The 20,168-nt window shown below is 43.6% G+C and overlaps 1 protein-coding gene across 1 annotated transcript in view; it reads left to right on the top strand.

Moving 5' to 3' along the window:
• LOC121003907 (alpha-2-macroglobulin-like) overlaps positions 1-20,168 on the top strand; it is a 185,084-nt gene that overhangs the window by 131,913 nt on the left and 33,003 nt on the right. Inside the window, exons 28-29 of the mRNA XM_040435849.1 lie at positions 1,013-1,175; positions 10,032-10,237. Coding sequence (XP_040291783.1) covers positions 1,013-1,175; positions 10,032-10,237 — 369 coding nt within the window. The remainder of the gene's footprint in view (positions 1-1,012; positions 1,176-10,031; positions 10,238-20,168) is intronic.

The following is a 20,168-nucleotide window of genomic DNA, read 5'->3' as shown; positions in this document are numbered from 1 at the left end:
CGCTGGGTAACACCTTTCTGATATTGCTCCACTATCTTTCTGCGCAACATTGTAGGAATTGGTGATCCTCTATCCATCTTGGCTTCTGAGAGACACTGCCACTCTGAGAAGCTCTTTTTATACCCAATCATGTTGCCAATTGACCTAATTAGTGTTAATTGGTCTTCCAGCTTTTCGTTATGCTCAAATTTACTTTTTCCAGCCTCTTATTGCTACTTGTCCCAACTTTTTGGGGATTTGTTGACACCGTGAAAATTGGAATCAACGTATTTTTCCTTTAAAATGATACATTTACTCGGATTAAACGTTTGATCTGTCATCTACGTTCCATTACAAATAAAATATTGACATTTGCCATCTCCACATCATTGCATTCAGTTTTTATTCACAATTTGTTTAGTGTCCCAACTTTTTTGGAATCCGGTTTGTATTTCCATTTGCTCACTTCTTGCTTCCTCCATTCTCAGGGTGTGTTTGGCTCCCATAGATAGGACCCTTACCTAATCGACAGCTATTTGAAAGCCGTAGACAGCTGTTTCTGGGTTCTTGCCCCAGATGAGATGTACTGATGAGTGGTAAGATCCCTGAAGCAGCCTTCTTTGGTTTGGCTGATATGACATCATTTTCTTCCTTCTGAAGGAGAGCTAATTTTGATTAATTTTCCCATGGAGAATAGCCTGTAAGTCTCCATAGGCCACCTGGATCTTGTCATATTGTCAGACTTTATTCACTGGAAATATGGCTATTGGATATTATTACAGAAATTACGACAGTATCATTGAGAATCACAAACAACAGCTATGAGATCTGAAGAACCTCTATTCCCGCCAACCCCATATCCTAATCAGCTTGACAATATAAAACCATGATAGTCAAGACTTATTCTAAATTAAATGGATAATATATGGTGAAAGAGGAACTGTTTTTGCATCTAAAATGTACTATTGGCTATTAAAATATGATCTAATCATGTCACCGGTATACCCTATTAAGCTAAACATTTGTCTTTCAGGATCCTATGGTCAGAGATGCTGTGTCCTGCCTAAGGACAGCAGCTGAGACTGTCACTAATGTATACAGCCAGGCTCTGTTGGCCTATGCCTTTACTTTATCAGGAGACACGGAGCTCAGGGAGGCGATGATGGACAAACTTGAGGCACAAGTTGTGAGAGGAAGTAAGTGATATACATATGGGTGCTGCTCAGACCCAGCTACAGAAACCTCAGAAGCGGACTGATGAACCCTAGCAAAGGGGATTTTTTTTTTTTTATCAGCTGAATTTGGCACGGTCAGGACCAAAAACTGCCAGGTGGTCATTGTTTTTAATAAGAGGCCACAATTTATGGCTGCGACATGCCAAGAAAAGACATAAGGTCATAGCATTAAACCACGACTGCATGAATGTTTGCACAATATTTAAGTCTGACGATCATCGGCCACTCTAAAACAGCTTTAAAGGAAATGTGTCACTAAAATTTTTATCTACCATTTAAAACCAGATAGTGACACATCTTTTTTCTAATCTGTTTTTATTTTCTCATTGTAGATTTTTTTTTTTTTTTTCTGAACATGATTATGGGGACGGCCATCTTGCCCTAGCTGTTCTTAACAGCATTTACAGAGCATTAAGAAATTGCTTTATGGCAGCCCCATGGGCCATAGACACAATGACAGGAGGGGACCTCATTGACTTCTATGGGAGAGTTTTCTAGGCATGCTCTGTGACCTGTGCAGAGGTCATTGTACAGGGAAAGAATAGATAAGATGTGATATCACTTATTGTGAACGATGGATCCGGTCTTATCTATACACAGAGGTGATATCATTACAGGCAGGATTAAATGAGTTAACTGCAGTAAAGTGATGGGTACAGACCTAGAAGTGGCGCCAATTATTAGACACAGTGTCCATTTCAAAAACTGCAGGATTTTTTGTTTTAGTTTAAATATAAAAAGTGCTATGGAAAATAAAAAATATCATTAAAAATTATTTTAAAATATGTTAAACATAAAAAAGTGATTTAAACAGCAGGTCATTTACTGATCACAATTCCCTTTAAGCTTTCTATTATCTGGTGGCCCAAATTTTTATTCCTGTTCTAGTCGTGCATTTAAATATGCTGGCCAAGTAATAGTGGCTTGAATAGTGGTGTTATGAGTACAGAGCTGAGAAAGGAAAATAGAATCACTATCTGGGACCACCACCAGCAAACTCTATATCTGCTACCTATCTTTTTTCACCATCCAGTCAGTAGGCCACCCCTAGATTTTCACCAGAGTCTGTTGAGAGACCTGTTGGTATTAACTGCTAAATGGACACAACACCAAACTACAAAAACCACACATGTAATACAAAGACCTTCTTTATTGTGTCATATCCAAAAAGACATACAATACATGAATATGGAAAATAATAATTAAAAAGCAGTGCAGATCAATGCTGTGAGAATAATATCCCCACGAGCTCTAGGTCCGCATGTATTATATTAGTCCATCTCACTTAAAAATATATAGTTAGTAGTGTTGGGTGAGCATGCTTGGCCGAACACCAGTTTGCTATGCTCGGTCGAATATCGTGTGTGCTCGAGCGCGATGCTCAAGTCAGTGTATTTAAATTTAATTTAGCCTCTATTTCTGAAAAGTTTCTGGCAGGATTTGAACTTACAACCTTCTACATTACAGACAAGAATGTTAACCTCTACACTATAGAGCTGCATGGCCAGTAACTTTAACCTGTTCCGGACATAGGGCGTACCGGTACGCCCTGATTTCCCGATCGTTAAGGACACAGGGCGTACCGGTATGTCCTATGTATTTCCCATCACCGCCGCTCGGCCAGCGGTGATCGGAACCCGGTGCCTGCTGAAATCAATCAGCAGGCACCCAGGGTCAATGTCGCAATCATCAGGGCGGTACTAGGGGGGACAGGCAGGCACGCGATCATCCGCCCGCCCACTCTGTCAGGATGGCCGAGCGGTTTGCAGAGTGTCAGCACATTGCTGACACTCTGCTTGAAACGCCTGCCAGCACAGATGTCATGCGTTTAACCCCTTTCATGCCGCGGTCCGTAGGGACTGCTGTATGGAAGAGGTTAAGAGGGAGGGAGCTCCCTCCCGCTCCCTCCCTCTCCCATCGGGGCTGCTGTGCCTTTTCAGCCCCCGATGGGAGAGGGAGGGGGCCCCCCTCCCTCCCCATCACCCATACCAACTTCACAGGCGTCCGGTTGTCCATGGTGTTGATCAAAGGCTGTCCATGGTGCTGATCAGACTTCTGCTAACGGCAGAAGTCTAATCAGACTTTGTAAAGTCAAAATACAGTACAGTACACTATATAGTGTACTGTACTGTATTATACAGACATCAGACCCACTGGATCTTCAAGAACCAAATGGGTCTGGGTCAAAAAAAAAATGTTAAAAAGAGAAAAAAAGTAAAAATAAAATAAAAAATTTACCACTGATTAAAAATGAAAAAAATTAAATTCCCTACACATGTTTGATATCACTGCGTCCATAACAACCTGTTCTATGAAAAGGTTATGTTATTTTCCCCGCACAGTGAACGCCATAAAAATGAAAAAATTAAAACTATGATGAAATTGAAATTTTGCCCATCTTACTTCCCAAAAAAGGTAATAAAAGTGATCAAAAAAGTCGTATGTATGCCAAAATAGTACCAATCAAATCGTCACCTCATCCTGCAAAAAATTAGCCCCTACATGAGACAATGGCCCAGAAAAATTAAAAAACTATGGCTCTCAGACTATGGAGACACTAAAACATGATTATTTTTTGTTTCAAAAATGATATTATTGTGTAAAACTTACATAAATAATAAAAAGTATACATATTAGGTATCGCCACATCCATAATAACTTGCTCTATAAAAATATCACATGAACTAACCCCTCAGGTGAATACCGTAAAAAAAAAAAAAAAGTAAAAAAAGCTATTTTTTGTCACCTTACATCACAAAAAGAGTAATAGCAAGCGATCAAAAAGTCATACGCACCCCAAAATAGTGCCAATCAAACCGTCATCTCATCCTGCAAAAAATGAGACCCTACCTAAGATAATCACCCAAAAACTGAAAAAACTATGTCTCTCAGACTATGGAGACACTAAAACATGATTTTTTTTTTGTTTCAAAAATGAAATCATTGTGTAAAACGTACATAAATGAAAAAAATAGTATACATATTAGGTATCGCCGCGTCCGTGGCAACCTGCTCTATAAAAAATACCACATGATCTAACCTGTCAGATGAATGTTGTGAATAACAACAACAAAAAACTGTGCCAAAACAGCTATTTCTTATTACCTTGCCTCACAAAAAGTGTAATATAGAGCAACCAAAAATCATATGTACCCTAAACTAGTACCAACAAAACTGCCACCCTATCCTGTAGTTTCTAAAAGGGGGTCACTTTTTTGGAGTTTATACTTTAGGGGTGGATCAGGGGGGCTTCAAATGGGACATGGTGTCAAAAAACCAGTCCAGCCAAATCTGCCTTCCAAAAACCGTATGGCATTCCTTTCCTTCTGCACCCTGCCGTGTGCCCGTACAGCGGTTTACGACCACATATGGGGTGTTTCTGTAAACTACAGAATCAGAGCCATAAATATTGAGTTTTGTTTGGCTGTTAACCCTTGCTTTGTAACTGGAAAAAAATTATTAAAATGGAAAATCTGCCAAAAAAGTGAAATTTGGAAATTGTATCTCTATTTTCCATTAATTCTTGTGGAACACCTAAAGGGTTAACGACGTTTGTAAAACCAGTTTTGAATACCTTGAGGGGTGTAGTTTCTAGAATGGGGTAATTTTTGGGTGGTTTCTATTATGTAAGCCTCACAAAGTGACTTCAGACCTGAACTCGTCTTTAAAAAGTTGTTTTTTGAAAATTGCTGAGAAATTTCAAGATTTGCTTCTAAACTTCTAAGCCTTGTAACGTCCCCCAAAAATAAAATGTAATTCCCAAAATGATCCTAACATGAAGTAGACATATGGGGAATGTAAAGTAATAACTATTTTTGTAGGTATTACTATGTATTATAGAAGTAGAGAAATTGAAACTTGGAAATTTTGCTAATTTTTGGCAAATTTAGTATTTTTTATAAATAAAAATGATTTTTTGTCTCAGAATGGCGTGGATAAGTAAAATCGTTTTAAAGTTATAACCACTTAAAATAACACTGGTCAGATTTGCCAAAAATGGTCTGGTCCTTAAAGAGGACCTTTCGCCTATTATGACATTGTGAACTAAGTATACAGACATGGAGAGCGGCGCCCGTGGATCTCACTGCACTTACTATTATCCCTGGGCGCCGCTCCGTTCTGCTGCTATGCCCTCCGGTATCTTCGGTCACAAAGTTATGGTAGGCGGAGATTTCAGTCATTAAATTATGGTAGGCGGAGTCTGCCCTTGTTCTGCTGTAGCGCTGGCCAATCGCAGCGCAGAGCTCACAGCCTGGGAGGTTATTTTCTCCCAGGCTGTGAGCTCTGCGCTGTGATTGGCCAGCGCTACAGCAGAACAAGGGCAGACTCCGCCTACCATAACTTAGTCTCCGCCTACCGTAACTTAGTGACCAAAGATACCGGAGGGCATAGCGGCAGAACGGAGCGGCGCCCAGGGATAATAAGAAGTGCAGGGAGATCCCCGGGCGCCGCTCTCCATGTCTGTATACTTAGTTCATCACAATGTCATAATAGGTGAAAGGTCCTCTTTAAGGTGAAATAAGGCTGTGTCCTTAAGGAGTTTAAAAAAAATATATAATAATTACACTTCTGCTGTATAGGAATACCTACTAGTAGTAAGTATTCCTATACAGCAGAAGTCTCATATTTTTTTTTTTTTTTTTTAAGTAACTAGCCATGCAGATCTATAGTGTAGTGGTTAACATTCTGGGCCGTAATGTAGAAGGTTGTGAGTTTGAATCCCTTCAGAAATAGAGGCTAAATTAAATTTATAGATTTTTTTTTTTTTTTTGTAATTGTAAAAAATTAGTAATTACAAAAAAAAATATATATATATATATATATAGATAAAATCATACTTCTGATATATATGAATGCATTATATGTGGGAAACTACTACTGATGTTTTAGCCATAATATATTTACATATATTATAATCTAATATATAAAGCTGAGTTTGTGTGTGTGTGTGTATGTCTGCTAAAAGAATCCGCACCGTCGCATTTAAAATCATGTAATTTGGTACACAGGTACATCAGGTGTCCGGGAAGGTTTTAGACCAGGTCTCAGCTCTCTAGGACGTACTGTTCCTGAGATATAAAAAAAAATGCATTAGCCAATAGAAGCTTGATCACATGACCCTTATCAGCCAATAGGAGCTCGCCGGTCCTCCAGCCTCCACATACACAGTTTTACTCCAGGTTTCCAGCCCTTTATCTTCACTGCTGTAGGAGAGCTTTAAAGATAATCTGTCACCAGGATAATCTCTATTGAAGTTAAGCCATGGCCTAATAGCACTTAGTACCTTATTTCAAGATGTGCCTATATTCCAGCAATAGATGTTTTTATCCTCTGAAAATTCAGTTGATTTGGTATGCAAATTAGACAGTAAGGTGCCCAGATGGGCGTCACTCTTGCAGGAAAGAGCCTAGACACGCCCCCTGCCACGTGTCCACCATCAAAAAACATAAAACCCCGCCCCCAGGTCCCACTATGCCACGCCAATGACCCGGTTAGGCCATGCCCCATCCCACTCCTGAGCCGACGGGGATTGAAAAAATGAAGGTAAAAATCAACTTCTGTCAGCTGCAGAGGTGGGAGTGAGGGTGACTTTCTACCTGCAGCTCACACTCAGACAGTACAGTGCTGCTGTCTTAGAGTGAGTTGTTCAAAAGGACACGCGCCCGATCCAGTAAAGGCCACTGTTAAGGGGGCGGGCCCCTGTGGAGTTCACTGTCAAGGGGGTGGTATGCTGTGAAAGTCATAGTTAAAGGGCAAGGCTGTTGTAAAGGTCAAAGTTAAGGGGGTGGGCTGCTGTGGAGGTCCAATTTTAAGCATAGCAGTGCACACAGGGTATGCCGGGTGTGCCTGGGCATACCCTGATCAAGCCTGCTGGCCGGCGAATACTAATTTTGGAAGCGCTCATTAGTACCGGAGGACCAGGAAGCGGTGAACGCTCTGTACTTACCGCTTCCTGGTCCTCGGCTGTCGGCTGTGTAGGGCTGCGCACAGCGTGAGGCCCTTTTTTGACGTCACACTGTGCGCTACAGTTCAGATCACACAGCCGAGAGTCGACATCTGGAGGAAGAAAATCACGGGCAGCGAGGAGTGGTGGCGTCCAGGAGCAGAGAGGTAAGTGTTTTTTTATTTTATAAAAAATTAGGCTGCTGGGGGCATAATGGGAGCTAATGAGAGGCATAATGGGGGCTAATGAGGCTTATGGGGGCTAATGAGGCATATGGGGGCTAATGAGGGGCATAATGGGGGCTAATGAGAAGGTTGTGAGTTCAAATCCCGTCAGAAACTTTTCAGAAATAGAGGCTAAATTAGATTTAAATACACTGGGGTGTCCCCAAGCACTGACTCCATATATGGACATAGCATCGGGAAGTGTTCTACTCGAGCACCAGTGCACACAAGCACTTTGGTGCTTGAACAACATTAATAGTTAGTAATATTGAATATTCAACCAATAATACAGAGATGTAAACTGAATTACTCACTAACACCAATGCCATATTAACAAAGAAGTAGTATTAAAATACAATCCCCAACATATTCATTTCCATATTCATGTATTGTATGTCTTTTTGGATATGACACAAAAAAAAAGGTCTTTGTATTACATGTGTGGTTTTTGAAGTTTGGTGTTGTAGTTATGTTCCCACACATGATTTTTTACTTCATGGCTGTTTTTGTTTGGTTTGCTATGGACACAAGTTGCATCCACTGAGTAAGGTTGCAGAAAACAGTTGCAAGCTCACAGGTAGCAGACCAATCAGATGTCAAGGAGTGACAGGAAAGTATAAGCCAGTCAAAACCAGGATAGTCAGTATAAGCCAAATCAGTAGACAAGGGGTAAATCCTGAAACAAGCCAAGGTCAATACATTGAAAGGTCCAACAGAAATGCAGCACTGTTCTGAGCGCAAATAACAGACTGGAGTCAAAGAATCACAAGCACTAACAATTAGTAATTGCCTGACTTAAATCCCGCATCTAGCTCTAGGATTGAACACCAAGACAGGGACCTGATTGGCCCCGCATCCAGACTTACTGATAGGCGAACCAGCCAGAGCTTAGCTGGTCTGCATGGCTATCCTATTGGAACAGCCATGCAGCTGACAAACGAGCCATTCCAGATATCTCCCAGGACTGCTGCGTCAATAAGAGTGGCGACTGCTGGGTGGAGAAGCAGCCAATGCTGAAACACGACTGGATAAGTTCCAAAAAAGTGGCTTGTTGGTGCCCAAACTCCCCTCCCATTCAACACTGCACCCAGAACCTGGACCCCACCCCCTGACACCGATGACATAGGGAAAATCATCTGGCTACATCCATATTTATTCACCATAATTACCGGTGTACTAAACTGGTAATGAGATTTACTCTATGCCAAGACATCAGGACACTAATGTCCTCATAACATAGTAAAATAAAAATAGGGTAAAATTAGGGGGCCTTTTATTATCTTGATTATCTATATGTGGCTTTCAGTCAGGGCACATAGTAAATAGGTACAGAAAACTATGAATTCTTTTAACATTCATTCGTTTGAAAATAAAGGTGGTCTCATGACTTAATTGCAATCACTAACAATTATTATTTTATTATATATTTAAATTGCTTTAATATTTAGTTTTTATTTCATTTATTTCATATTATTTTTTCCTATTTAGTTGCTTATTTATTCTTAGTTATTTAATTTATTTATTTTTATTTATTTTATGTCAATTATGTATTTGTTTATTTTATATATTTATTTAATTTATATTAATTATTGTATTATATTTTAATTATATTATTATACTTATTTGTTTGTTTTTTAATTATTCATTTTTAGTATCGTATATAGTTTATTTATTTTATTCATTTATTTTGCTTATTTTATATTTATTGCATGTGTATTATTTATTTATTTAATGTATTTTAATTATGTATTTTAATAGGTTTTACTTAGATTTAAAATAGTAATTTTATTTATATTAGTTATTTTAATTACTTATATTACTTTTACCATATATAACCACAATTCCTATCCTTCTTTACCTTCCTCTTCTTTATCCTTTTACAAAGAGTTATGCATTCAGTACCCTCATCGGCAAAATGCAAACTACACCCAATATTTGGTATGAGATTAATTGAGAACATGAAATCATGTATATTCCAATGTAAATATCTCCAGAATGGAAATGTTGCATTGGCCACAGATGACTTAAATTGAAAAAACAAATTTAGTCCTTACAAACACCACATTATCATATCTTAGGTTACTTTCACACAAGCGTTTCTCTTTTCCCGTATTGAGATCCATCATAGGACGCTTCAGTTTTGTACCCATTGACAATGTTTTGTCCCACATTGACAATTTCGTTGCGTTCCCATACCAGAGAGCAAATCACAGCATGCTGCGGTTTTCTTTCCGTCATGGGATGCGGAGCAGAACGGATCCGGCGTGACCCACAATGCAAGTCAATGGGGACAGATCCGTTTTCTCTGACACAATAGAACAAGGATCCGTCCCCCATTGACTTTCAATGGTGTTCATGACGGAGCCATCCTTGCTATGTTAAAGATAATACAACCTAATCCATTCATAACAGATGCAGATGATTGCATTATCAGTAACGGAAGTGTTTTTGCTGATCCCTGCCGGATCCAGCAAAAACGCTAGTATGGAAGTAGCCTTACGTTTAATCTGTCTATACTTCTTTTGTACATACTGTATGTTTGAGCACTTATATTCTTGGTAAAATGTATTCACGTTGACAATTTTTTGAGATGGTCAGCAAGGTGTTATGAAGACAGTATTTCCCTACATACTAACAATTTATTAATAGATCGTGAGCAGCATTGGGAACGTTTGTCCAAACCTCAGTCTGCAGACTCATACTGGTCCCGAGCTCCATCAGCAGAGGTGGAGTTGACCTCATATGTGCTCCTAGCCGTCCTTTCTGGTCCAACTCAAGATTTAGTCAAAGGCTCAGAGATTGTAAATTGGTTGAGCAAACAACAGAATCCATATGGAGGATTTTCTTCTACCCAGGTATAGAAGTCATTATGTTTTACTATGACACCGTTATAAAAAGAGTCTGCTATTTCCATTAAGGTTTTTATATCATAATTACGAACATTGTAACTTGTTTTCAGACACTCTCCAGTTAAACTGATTGTGAAAAACATCCTGTACTGTCTGGTCAGATTGTATTCCCAGATTTTTTCCATGTTACAGTCTGAATACTGAAATTTCAACTTCCTGTGGTTCTCTAGCCTTTCCCTCTGTACCATCACAGAGTGTGCCAATGGCACCAGTATATTTCCATCCATGGCCGTGAGGACACATTGATCAATATGGCCACAATGGAAATTGATGGACAATAATGAATGTGGTGATCAGTGGCCCGCAGGGGATGCGTTGGGGTGCAGAGGATAGAAGTGGTGGCTGTGGTGTAGGATGGTAGTAGTAGTACTCACGGGGGTGATCCTTCTCTGGTTGTCCCTGGGCAGAGCACACACAGTGAAGGTAGGGGCACAGCCTTTCTTCCGCTCAGAGCACACCCTGGTGACTGTCTCCTGCTTGGGGATGGTTTGGGGTGCCGTTGGTGTAGGTGTTAGGCGGCAAGTCAGGTAGACTTTAAAGGACTTTACAACAAATAACAGTTCTTTACCGAAGAGGTTGGCAAAGTACAAATACATGTTGTTCTCACAGTGTTATGCCGACAGTCCATGCCGCCGCTGCACTGCTGTTCTGCTGTTCTCTGCAGGCGCGGACACCACATCACTCACCATGCCACCTAGTGCCCTGTTCACCGGCGTCCTCTGCAAGTTGCGATGGTGTATCATAGTCTAGTGCTTCTGTGATTTGCTTGTGTTTATCCTGCATTTTTCCTGCCTGTGTTTCTACCCTGTTCCAGTCCTGTACCCATCCTGTCTGTGTGCTCCCACGCTTCCTGTTCAGTTCTGTTCGTGTTTCAGTTCAGTACCCAGCCTGTCTGTGTGCTCCTGTCAAGTACCCAGCCTGCCTGCGCCTTGCACCCCCACATGCCCTCAAGCCTATCCTGTGTCGTCTACCTCATCTACATTTTCAGTGTACTGCCTGAATCCCCAAAAAACTGTTTAAAGTCCTAGTTAGTGCCCCTCAGACTGCTGCTGCGTTTTCCTGCATTTTTGCTATCCTGAGTTCCCAGTGCTTGCACTGGAGTCCGTCACCCCCATGGGTCACCTGTCAGGACTATCCCAGGAGGTAGCGGATGGTTGCTACAGCAAAGTCCACATCCCTATGCAGGGGTTTGTGAATACCAGGAGAGCGTCAAAATAATGGCCTTAGGTTCAGCCCAAAGTCGAACCGGTTAGTTGGCACAGTGGATCCACTGTCACCGTCCCATTACACAGCAGTAGGTTCAACCTTGATTATTCACAGTTTGGCAGATCTAAATGTCTTACAATTCCTGGGGACTGCAAATATGGAAATAACATGACATTTGTTATCTCTATGAGTCAATCCTGCAATATATCTGAACTTTCTCTCATGTTTCCGCCAAAGGGGTGCAAAATCTCTCTCTCTTAAATCTCTTTCTATCTTCTTTAAATGCAGGACAACACTCTATGGTCTTCATCATGCACCTCTCCTTTATGGCTGTATACACTCCAGGATATGTCTCACTTGCTCGCTCAGAGGCTGGTATCGGGCTCTGTCTCAGTTAAATCCCTTAGCTGGCTGGTATCACTTCCCATGGCTACTCTGTTGCTTCTATGGTTTCTCTGTCTCACTCACACTGCTCTAATTAACTCACTAAGTTGCAACCCCTCAAAGGAGGGGATGGGTGGAGCAGCGCCACCTGCAAACTGTTCCCATGGGCCTGTTAATTCTATTCACAGCCTTCAGGGTAGACCATACACATTACACAGGGTAAAAGAGACATTTTAACCCCTTATGCATTGGGTCGCTGGCACACTGCATGACTCCCATTTAAAGGAACTTTATATTTCCCCACATTTTCCAAAGCAATTTCAAAATATGGTTACACTATATTTTGCAAGAGTAAAACCATTGATACATCTGCCACACTATGCAGGAAGGTAATGGATATGTCATCCTTAAAGGGGTTATCCTACAAAAAAAAAAACATCAGAAGTACTGCACAGTAGAGTTGAGCGAACACCTGGATGTTCGGGTTCGAGAAGTTCGGCCGAACTTCCCGGAAATGTTCGGGTTCGGGATCCGAACCCGAACCGAACTTCGTCCCGAACCCCATTGAAGTCAATGGGGACCCAAACTTTTGGCCACTAAAAAGGCTGTAAAACAGCCCAGGAAAGAGCTAGAGGGCTGCAAAAGTCAGCAACATGTAGGTAAATCCCCTGCAAACAAATGTGGATAGGGAAATGAATTAAAATAAAAATAAAAAAAATAAAAATGAACCAATATCAATTGGACAGAGGTCCCATAGCAGAGAATCTGGCTTCATGTCAGCAGAGAATCAGTCTCTTCATGCCATAGCAGAGAATCTGGCTTCATGTCAGCGCAGAATCAGTCTTCATGTCATAGCAGAGAATCAGGCTTCACGTCACCCACCACTGGAACAGGCCACTTTCACATATTTAGGCCCCGGCACCCAGACATAGGAGAGAGGTCCCGTAACAGAGAATCTGGCCTTATGTCAGCACAGAATCTGTCTTCATGTCATAGCAGAGAATCAGGCTTCACGTCACCCACCACTGGAACAGGCCACTCTCACACATTTAGGCCCCGGCACCCAGACAGAGGAGAGAGGTCCTGTAACAGAGAATCTGGCCTTATGTCAGCGCAGAATCAGTCTTCATGTCATAGCAGAGAATCAGGCTTCACGTCACCCACCACTGGAACAGGCCACTGTCACACATTTAGGCCCAGGCACCCAGACAGAGGAGAGAGGTCCCGTAACAGAGAATCTGGCCTTATGTCAGCGCAGAATCAGTCTTCATGTCATAGCAGAGAATCAGGCTTCACGTCACCCACCACTGGAACAGGCCACTGTCACACATTTAGGCCCAGGCACCCAGGCAGAGGAGAGAGGTCCCGTAACAGAGAATCTGGCCTTATGTCAGCGCAGAATCAGTCTTCATGTCATAGCAGAGAATCAGGCTTCACGTCACCCACCACTGGAACAGGCCACTGTCACACATTTAGGCCCAGGCACCCAGGCAGAGGAGAAAGGTCCCGTAACAGAGAATCTGGCCATATGTCAGCGCAGAATCAGTCTTCATGTCATAGCAGAGAATGAGGCTTCACGTCACCCACCACTGGAACAGGCCACTGTCACACATTTAGGCCCTGGCACCCAGGCAGAGGAGAGAGGTCCCGTAACAGAGAATCTGGCCTTATGTCAGCACAGAATCTGTCTTCATGTCATAGCAGAGAATCAGGCTTCACGTCACCCACCACTGGAACAGGCCACTGTCACACATTTAGGCCCCAGCACCCAGACAGAGGAGAGAGGTCCCGTAACAGAGAATCTGGCCTTATGTCAGCGCAGAATCTGTCTTCATGTCATAGCAGAGAATCAGGCTTCACGTCACCCACCACTGGAACAGGCCACTGTCACACATTTAGGCCCCGGCACCCAGGCAGAGGAGAGAGGTCCCGTAACAGAGAATCTGGCCTTATGTCCGCACAGAATCTGTCTTCATGTCATAGCAGAGAATCAGGCTTCACGTCACCCACCACTGGAACAGGCCACTGTCACACATTTAGGCCCCGGCACCCAGACAGAGGAGAGAGGTCCCGTAACAGAGAATCTGGCCTTATGTCAGCGCAGAATCTGTCTTCATGTCATAGCAGAGAATCAGGCTTCACGTCACCCACCACTGGAACAGGCCACTGTCACACATTTAGGCCCAGGCACCCAGGCAGAGGAGAGAGGTCCCGTAACAGAGAATTTGGCCATATGTCAGCGCAGAATCAGTCTTCATGTCATAGCAGAGAATCAGGCTTCACGTCACCCACCACTGGAACAGGCCACTGTCACACATTTAGGCCCAGGCACCCAGGCAGAGGAGAGAGGTCCCGTAACAGAGAATCTGGCCTTATGTCAGCGCAGAATCAGTCTTCATGTCATAGCAGAGAATCAGGCTTCACGTCACCCACCACTGGAACAGGCCACTGTCACATATTTAGGCCCAGGCACCCAGGCAGAGGAGAGAGGTCCCGTAACAGAGAATCTGGCCTTATGTCAGCACAGAATCTGTCTTCATGTCATAGCAGAGAATCAGGCTTCACGTCACCCACCACTGGAACAGGCCACTGTCACACATTTAGGCCCCGGCACCCAGGCAGAGGAGAGAGGTCCCGTAACAGAGAATCTGGCCTTATGTCAGCACAGAATCTGTCTTCATGTCATAGCAGAGAATCAGGCTTCACGTCACCCACCACTGGAACAGGCCACTGTCACACATTTAGGCCCCAGCACCCAGACAGAGGAGAGGGGTCGCGTAACAGAGAATCTGGCCTTATGTCTCCGCAGAATCTGTCTTCATGTCATAGCAGAGAATCAGGCTTCACGTCACCCACCACTGGAACAGGCCACTGTCACACATTTAGGCCCCGGCACCCAGGCAGAGGAGAGAGGTCCCGTAACAGAGAATCTGGCCTTATGTCCGCACAGAATCTGTCTTCATGTCATAGAAGAGAATCAGGCTTCACGTCACCCACCACTGGAACAGGCCACTGTCACACATTTAGGCCCCGGCACCCAGACAGAGGAGAGAGGTCCCGTAACAGAGAATCTGGCCTTATGTCAGCACAGAATCTGTCTTCATGTCATAGCAGAGAATCAGGCTTCACGTCACCCACCACTGGAACAGGCCACTGTCACACATTTAGGCCCCGGCACCCAGGCAGAGGAGAGAGGTCCCGTAACAGAGAATCTGGCCTTATGCCAGCGCAGAATCAGTCTTCATGTCATAGCAGAGAATCAGGCATCACATCACCCACCACTGGAACAGGCCACTGTCACATATTTAGGCCCAGGCACCCAGGCAGAGGAGAGAGGTCCCGTAACAGAGAATCTGGCCTTATGTCAGCACAGAATCTGTCTTCATGTCATAGCAGAGAATCAGGCTTCACGTCACCCACCACTGGAACAGGCCACTGTCACACATTTAGGCCCCGGCACCCAGGCAGAGGAGAGAGGTCCCGTAACAGAGAATCTGGCCTTATGCCAGCGCAGAATCAGTCTTCATGTCATAGCAGAGAATCAGGCATCACATCACCCACCACTGGAACAGGCCACTGTCACATATTTAGGCCCAGGCACCCAGGCAGAGGAGAGAGGTCCCGTAACAGAGAATCTGGCCTTATGTCAGCACAGAATCTGTCTTCATGTCATAGCAGAGAATCAGGCTTCACGTCACCCACCACTGGAACAGGCCACTGTCACATATTTAGGCCCAGGCACCCAGGCAGAGGAGAGAGGTCCCGTAACAGAGAATCTGGCCTTATGTCAGCGCAGAATCAGTCTTCATGTCATATCAGAGAATCAGGCTTCACATCACCCACCACTGGAACAGGCCACTGTCACACATTTAGGCCTCGGCACCCAGACAGAGGAGAGGTTCATTCAACTTTGGGTTGCCCCGCAATATAATGGTAAAATGAAAATAAAAATAGGATTGAATGAGGAAGTGCCCTGGAGTACAATAATATATTGTTAAGGGGAGGTAGTTAATATCTAATCTGCACAAGGGATGGACAGGTCCTGTGGGATCCATGCCTGGTTCATTTTTATGAACGTCAGCTTGTCCACATTGGCTGTAGACAGGCGGCTGCGTTTGTCTGTAATGACGCCCCCTGCCGTGCTGAATACACGTTCAGACAAAACGCTGGCCGCCGGGCAGGCCAGCACCTCCAAGGCATAAAAGGCTAGCTCTGGCCACGTGGACAATTTGGAGACCCAGAAGTTACATGTGGCCGAACCATCAGTCAGTACGTGGAGGGGTGTGCACAGGTACTGTTCCACCATGTTAGTGAAATGTTGCCTCCTGCTAACACGTTCTGTATCAGGTGGTGGTGCAGTTAGCTGTGGCGTGGTGACAAAACTTTTCCACATCTCTGCCATGCTAACCCTGCCCTCAGAGGAGCTGGCCGTGACACAGCTGCGTTGGCGACCTCTTGCTCCTCCTCTGCCTTCGCCTTGGGCTTCCACTGGTTCCCCTGTGACATTTGGGAATGCTCTCAGTAGCGCGTCTACCAACGTGCGCTTGTACTCGCGCATCTTCCTATCACGCTCCAGTGTAGGAAGTAAGGTGGGCACATTGTCTTTGTACCGGGGATCCAGCAGAGTGGCAACCCAGTAGTCCGCACACGTTAAAATGTGGGCAACTCTGCTGTCGTTGCGCAGGCACTGCAGCATGTAGTCGCTCATGTGTGCCAGGCTGCCCAGAGGTAAGGACAAGTTGTCCTCTGTGGGAGGCGTATCGTCATCGTCCTGTGTTTCCCCCCAGCCACGCACCAGTGATGGGCCCGAGCTGCTTTGGGTGCCACCCCGCTGTGAACATGCTTCATCCTCATCCTCCTCCACCTCCTCCTCATCCTCGTCCTCCTCGTCCTCCAGTAGTGGGCCCTGTCTGGCCACATTTGTACCTGGCCTCTGGTGTTGCAAAAAACCTCCCTCTGAGTCACTTCGAAGAGACTGGCCTGAAAGTGCTAAAAATGACCCCTCTTCCTCCTCTTCCTCCTGGGCCACCTCCTCTTCCATCATCGCCCTAAGTGTTTTCTCAAGGAGACATAGAAGTGGTATTGTAACGCTGATAACGGCGTCATCGCCACTGGCCATGTTGGTGGAGTACTCGAAACAGCGCAACAGGGCACACAGGTCTCGCATGGAGGCCCAGTCATTGGTGGTGAAGTGGGGCTGATCCGCAGTGCGACTGACCCGTGCGTGCTGCAGCTGAAACTCCACTATGGCCTGCTGCTGCTCGCACAGTCTGTCCAGCATATGCAAGGTGGAGTTCCATCTGGTGGGTACGTCGCATATGAGGCGGTGAGCGGGAAGGCTGAAGTTACGCTGTAGCGCAGACAGGCGAGCAGCGGCAGGGTGTGAACGCCGGAAGCGCGAACAGACGGCCCACACTTTATGCAGCAGCTCTGACATGTCGGGGTAGTTGCGAATGAACTTCTGCACCACCAAATTCAGCACATGCGCCAGGCAAGGGATGTGCGTCAAACCGGCTGTAAGATATCCTTTTTGGGATAGATTTCAAGTAGGCCTCATATAGCAGAAACTAGTTATTTTGAGAATGGCAAATTTGGGAATAGTTTTTCAACCCAGAACAAAAAGTGTGCTTTTACGGTCACTACAAATAACTTGACCAGCTAAAACAGTACAGATTTGGTTGAATAGAAATGTGAGGCCTGTTTTTTTTTGCGCTGTGTGACAGGTATAGGTTTAATCACAGAATTAGACTTCTATCTGCACGGTAGCGTGTGTCTTAGGTTTTTCTGAATGACACTATCAGCACCTAATATGTAAGATATCCTTTTTGGGATAGATTTCAAGTAGGCCTCATACAGGGAGTGCAGAATTATTAGGCAAGTTGTATTTTTGAGGATTAATTTTATTATTGAACAACAACCATGTTCTCAATGAACCCAAAAAACTCATTAATATCAAAGCTGAATATTTTTGGAAGTAGTTTTTAGTTTGTTTTTAGTTTTAGCTATTTTAGGGGGATATCTGTGTGTGCAGGTGACTATTACTGTGCATAATTATTAGGCAACTTAACAAAAAACAAATATATACCCATTTCAATTATTTATTTTTACCAGTGAAACCAATATAACATCTCAACATTCACAAATATACATTTCTGACATTCAAAAATAAAACAAAAACAAATCAGTGACCAATATAGCCACCTTTCTTTTCAAGGACACTCAAAAGCCTGCCATCCATGGATTCTGTCAGTGTTTTGATCTGTTCACCATCAACATTGCGTGCAGCAGCAACCACAGCCTCCCAGACACTGTTCAGAGAGGTGTATTGTTTTCCCTCCTTGTAAATCTCACATTTGATGATGGACCACAGGTTCTCAATGGGGTTCAGATCAGGTGAACAAGGAGGCCATGTCATTAGATTTTCTTCTTTTATACCCTTTCTTGCCAGCCACGCTGTGGAGTACTTGGACACGTGTGATGGAGCATTGTCCTGCATGAAAATCATGTTTTTCTTGAAGGATGCAGACTTCTTCCTGTACCACTGCTTGAAGAAGGTGTCTTCCAGAAACTGGCAGTAGGACTGGGAGTTGAGCTTGACTCCATCCTCAACCCGAAAAGGCCCCACAAGCTCATCTTTGATGATACCAGCCCAAACCAGTACTCCACCTCCACCTTGCTGGCGTCTGAGTCGGACTGGAGCTCTCTGCCCTTTACCAATCCAGCCACGGGCCCATCCATCTGGCCCATCAAGACTCACTCTCATTTCATCAGTCCATAAAACCTTAGAAAAATCAGTCTTGAGATATTTCTTGGCCCAGTCTTGACGTTTCAGCTTGTGTGTCTTGTTCAGTGGTGGTCGTCTTTCAGCCTTTCTTACCTTGGCCATGTCTCTGAGTATTGCACACCTTGTGCATTTGGGCACTCCAGTGATGTTGCAGCTCTGAAATATGGCCAAACTGGTGGCAAGTGGCATCTTGGCAGCTGCACGCTTGACTTTTCTCAGTTCATGGGCAGTTATTTTGCGCCTTGGTTTTTCCACACGCTTCTTGCGACCCTGTTGACTATTTTGAATGAAACGCTTGATTGTTCGATGATCACGCTTCAGAAGCTTTGCAATTTTAAGAGTGCTGCATCCCTCTGCAAGATATCTCACTATTTTTGACTTTTCTGAGCCTGTCAAGTCCTTCTTTTGACCCATTTTGCCAAAGGAAAGGAAGTTGCCTAATAATTATGCACACCTAATATAGGGTGTTGATGTCATTAGACCACACCCCTTCTCATTACAGAGATGCACATCACCTAATATGCTTAATTGGTAGTAGGCTTTCGAGCCTATACAGCTTGGAGTAAGACAACATGCATAAAGAGGATGATGTGGTCAAAATACTCATTTGCCTAATAATTCTGCACGCAGTGTATAGCAGAAACTAGTTATTTTGAGAATGGCAAATTTGGGAATAGTTTTTCAACCCAGAACAAAAAATGTGCTTTTACGGTCACTACAAATAACTTGACCAGCTAAAACAGTACAGATTTGGTTGAATAGAAATGTGAGGCCTGTTTTTTTTTGCGCTGTGTGACAAGTATAGGTTTAATCACAGAATTAGACTTCTATCTGCACGGTAGCAAGTGTGTCTTAGGTTTTTCTGAATGACACTATCAGCACCTTCAATGTAAGATATCCTTTTTGGGATAGATTTCAAGTAGGCCTCATATAGCAGAAAAAAGTTATTTTGAGAATGGCAAATTTGGGAATAGTTTTTCAACCCAGAACAAAAAGTCTGCTTTTACGGTCACTACAAATAACTTGACCAGCTAAAACAGTACAGATTTGGTTGAATAGAAATGTGAGGCCTGTTTTTTTTTGCGCTGTGTGACAGGTATAGGTTTAATCACAGAATTAGACTTCTATCTGCACGGTAGCAAGTGTGTCTTAGGTTTTTCTGAATGACACTATCAGCACCTAATATGTAAGATATCCTTTTTGGGATAGATTTCAAGTAGGCCTCATATAGCAGAAACTAGTTATTTTGAGAATGGCAAATTTGGGAATAGTTTTTCAACCCAGAACAAAAAGTGTGCTTTTACGGTCACTACAAATAACTTGACCAGCTAAAACAGTACAGATTTGGTTGAATAGAAATGTGAGGCCTGTTTTTTTTTGCGCTGTGTGACAAGTATAGGTTTAATCACAGAATTAGACTTCTATCTGCACGGTAGCAAGTGTGTCTTAGGTTTTTCTGAATGACACGATCAGCACCTTCAATGTAAGATATCCTTTTTGGGA

This window comes from Bufo bufo, chromosome 6 (assembly GCF_905171765.1).
Source record: "Bufo bufo chromosome 6, aBufBuf1.1, whole genome shotgun sequence".
In the NCBI taxonomy this organism is placed as follows: domain Eukaryota; kingdom Metazoa; phylum Chordata; class Amphibia; order Anura; family Bufonidae; genus Bufo; species Bufo bufo.
The sequence above is the reverse complement of the archived record's forward strand: the minus strand, read 5'-3'. Positions and strand labels throughout refer to the sequence as shown.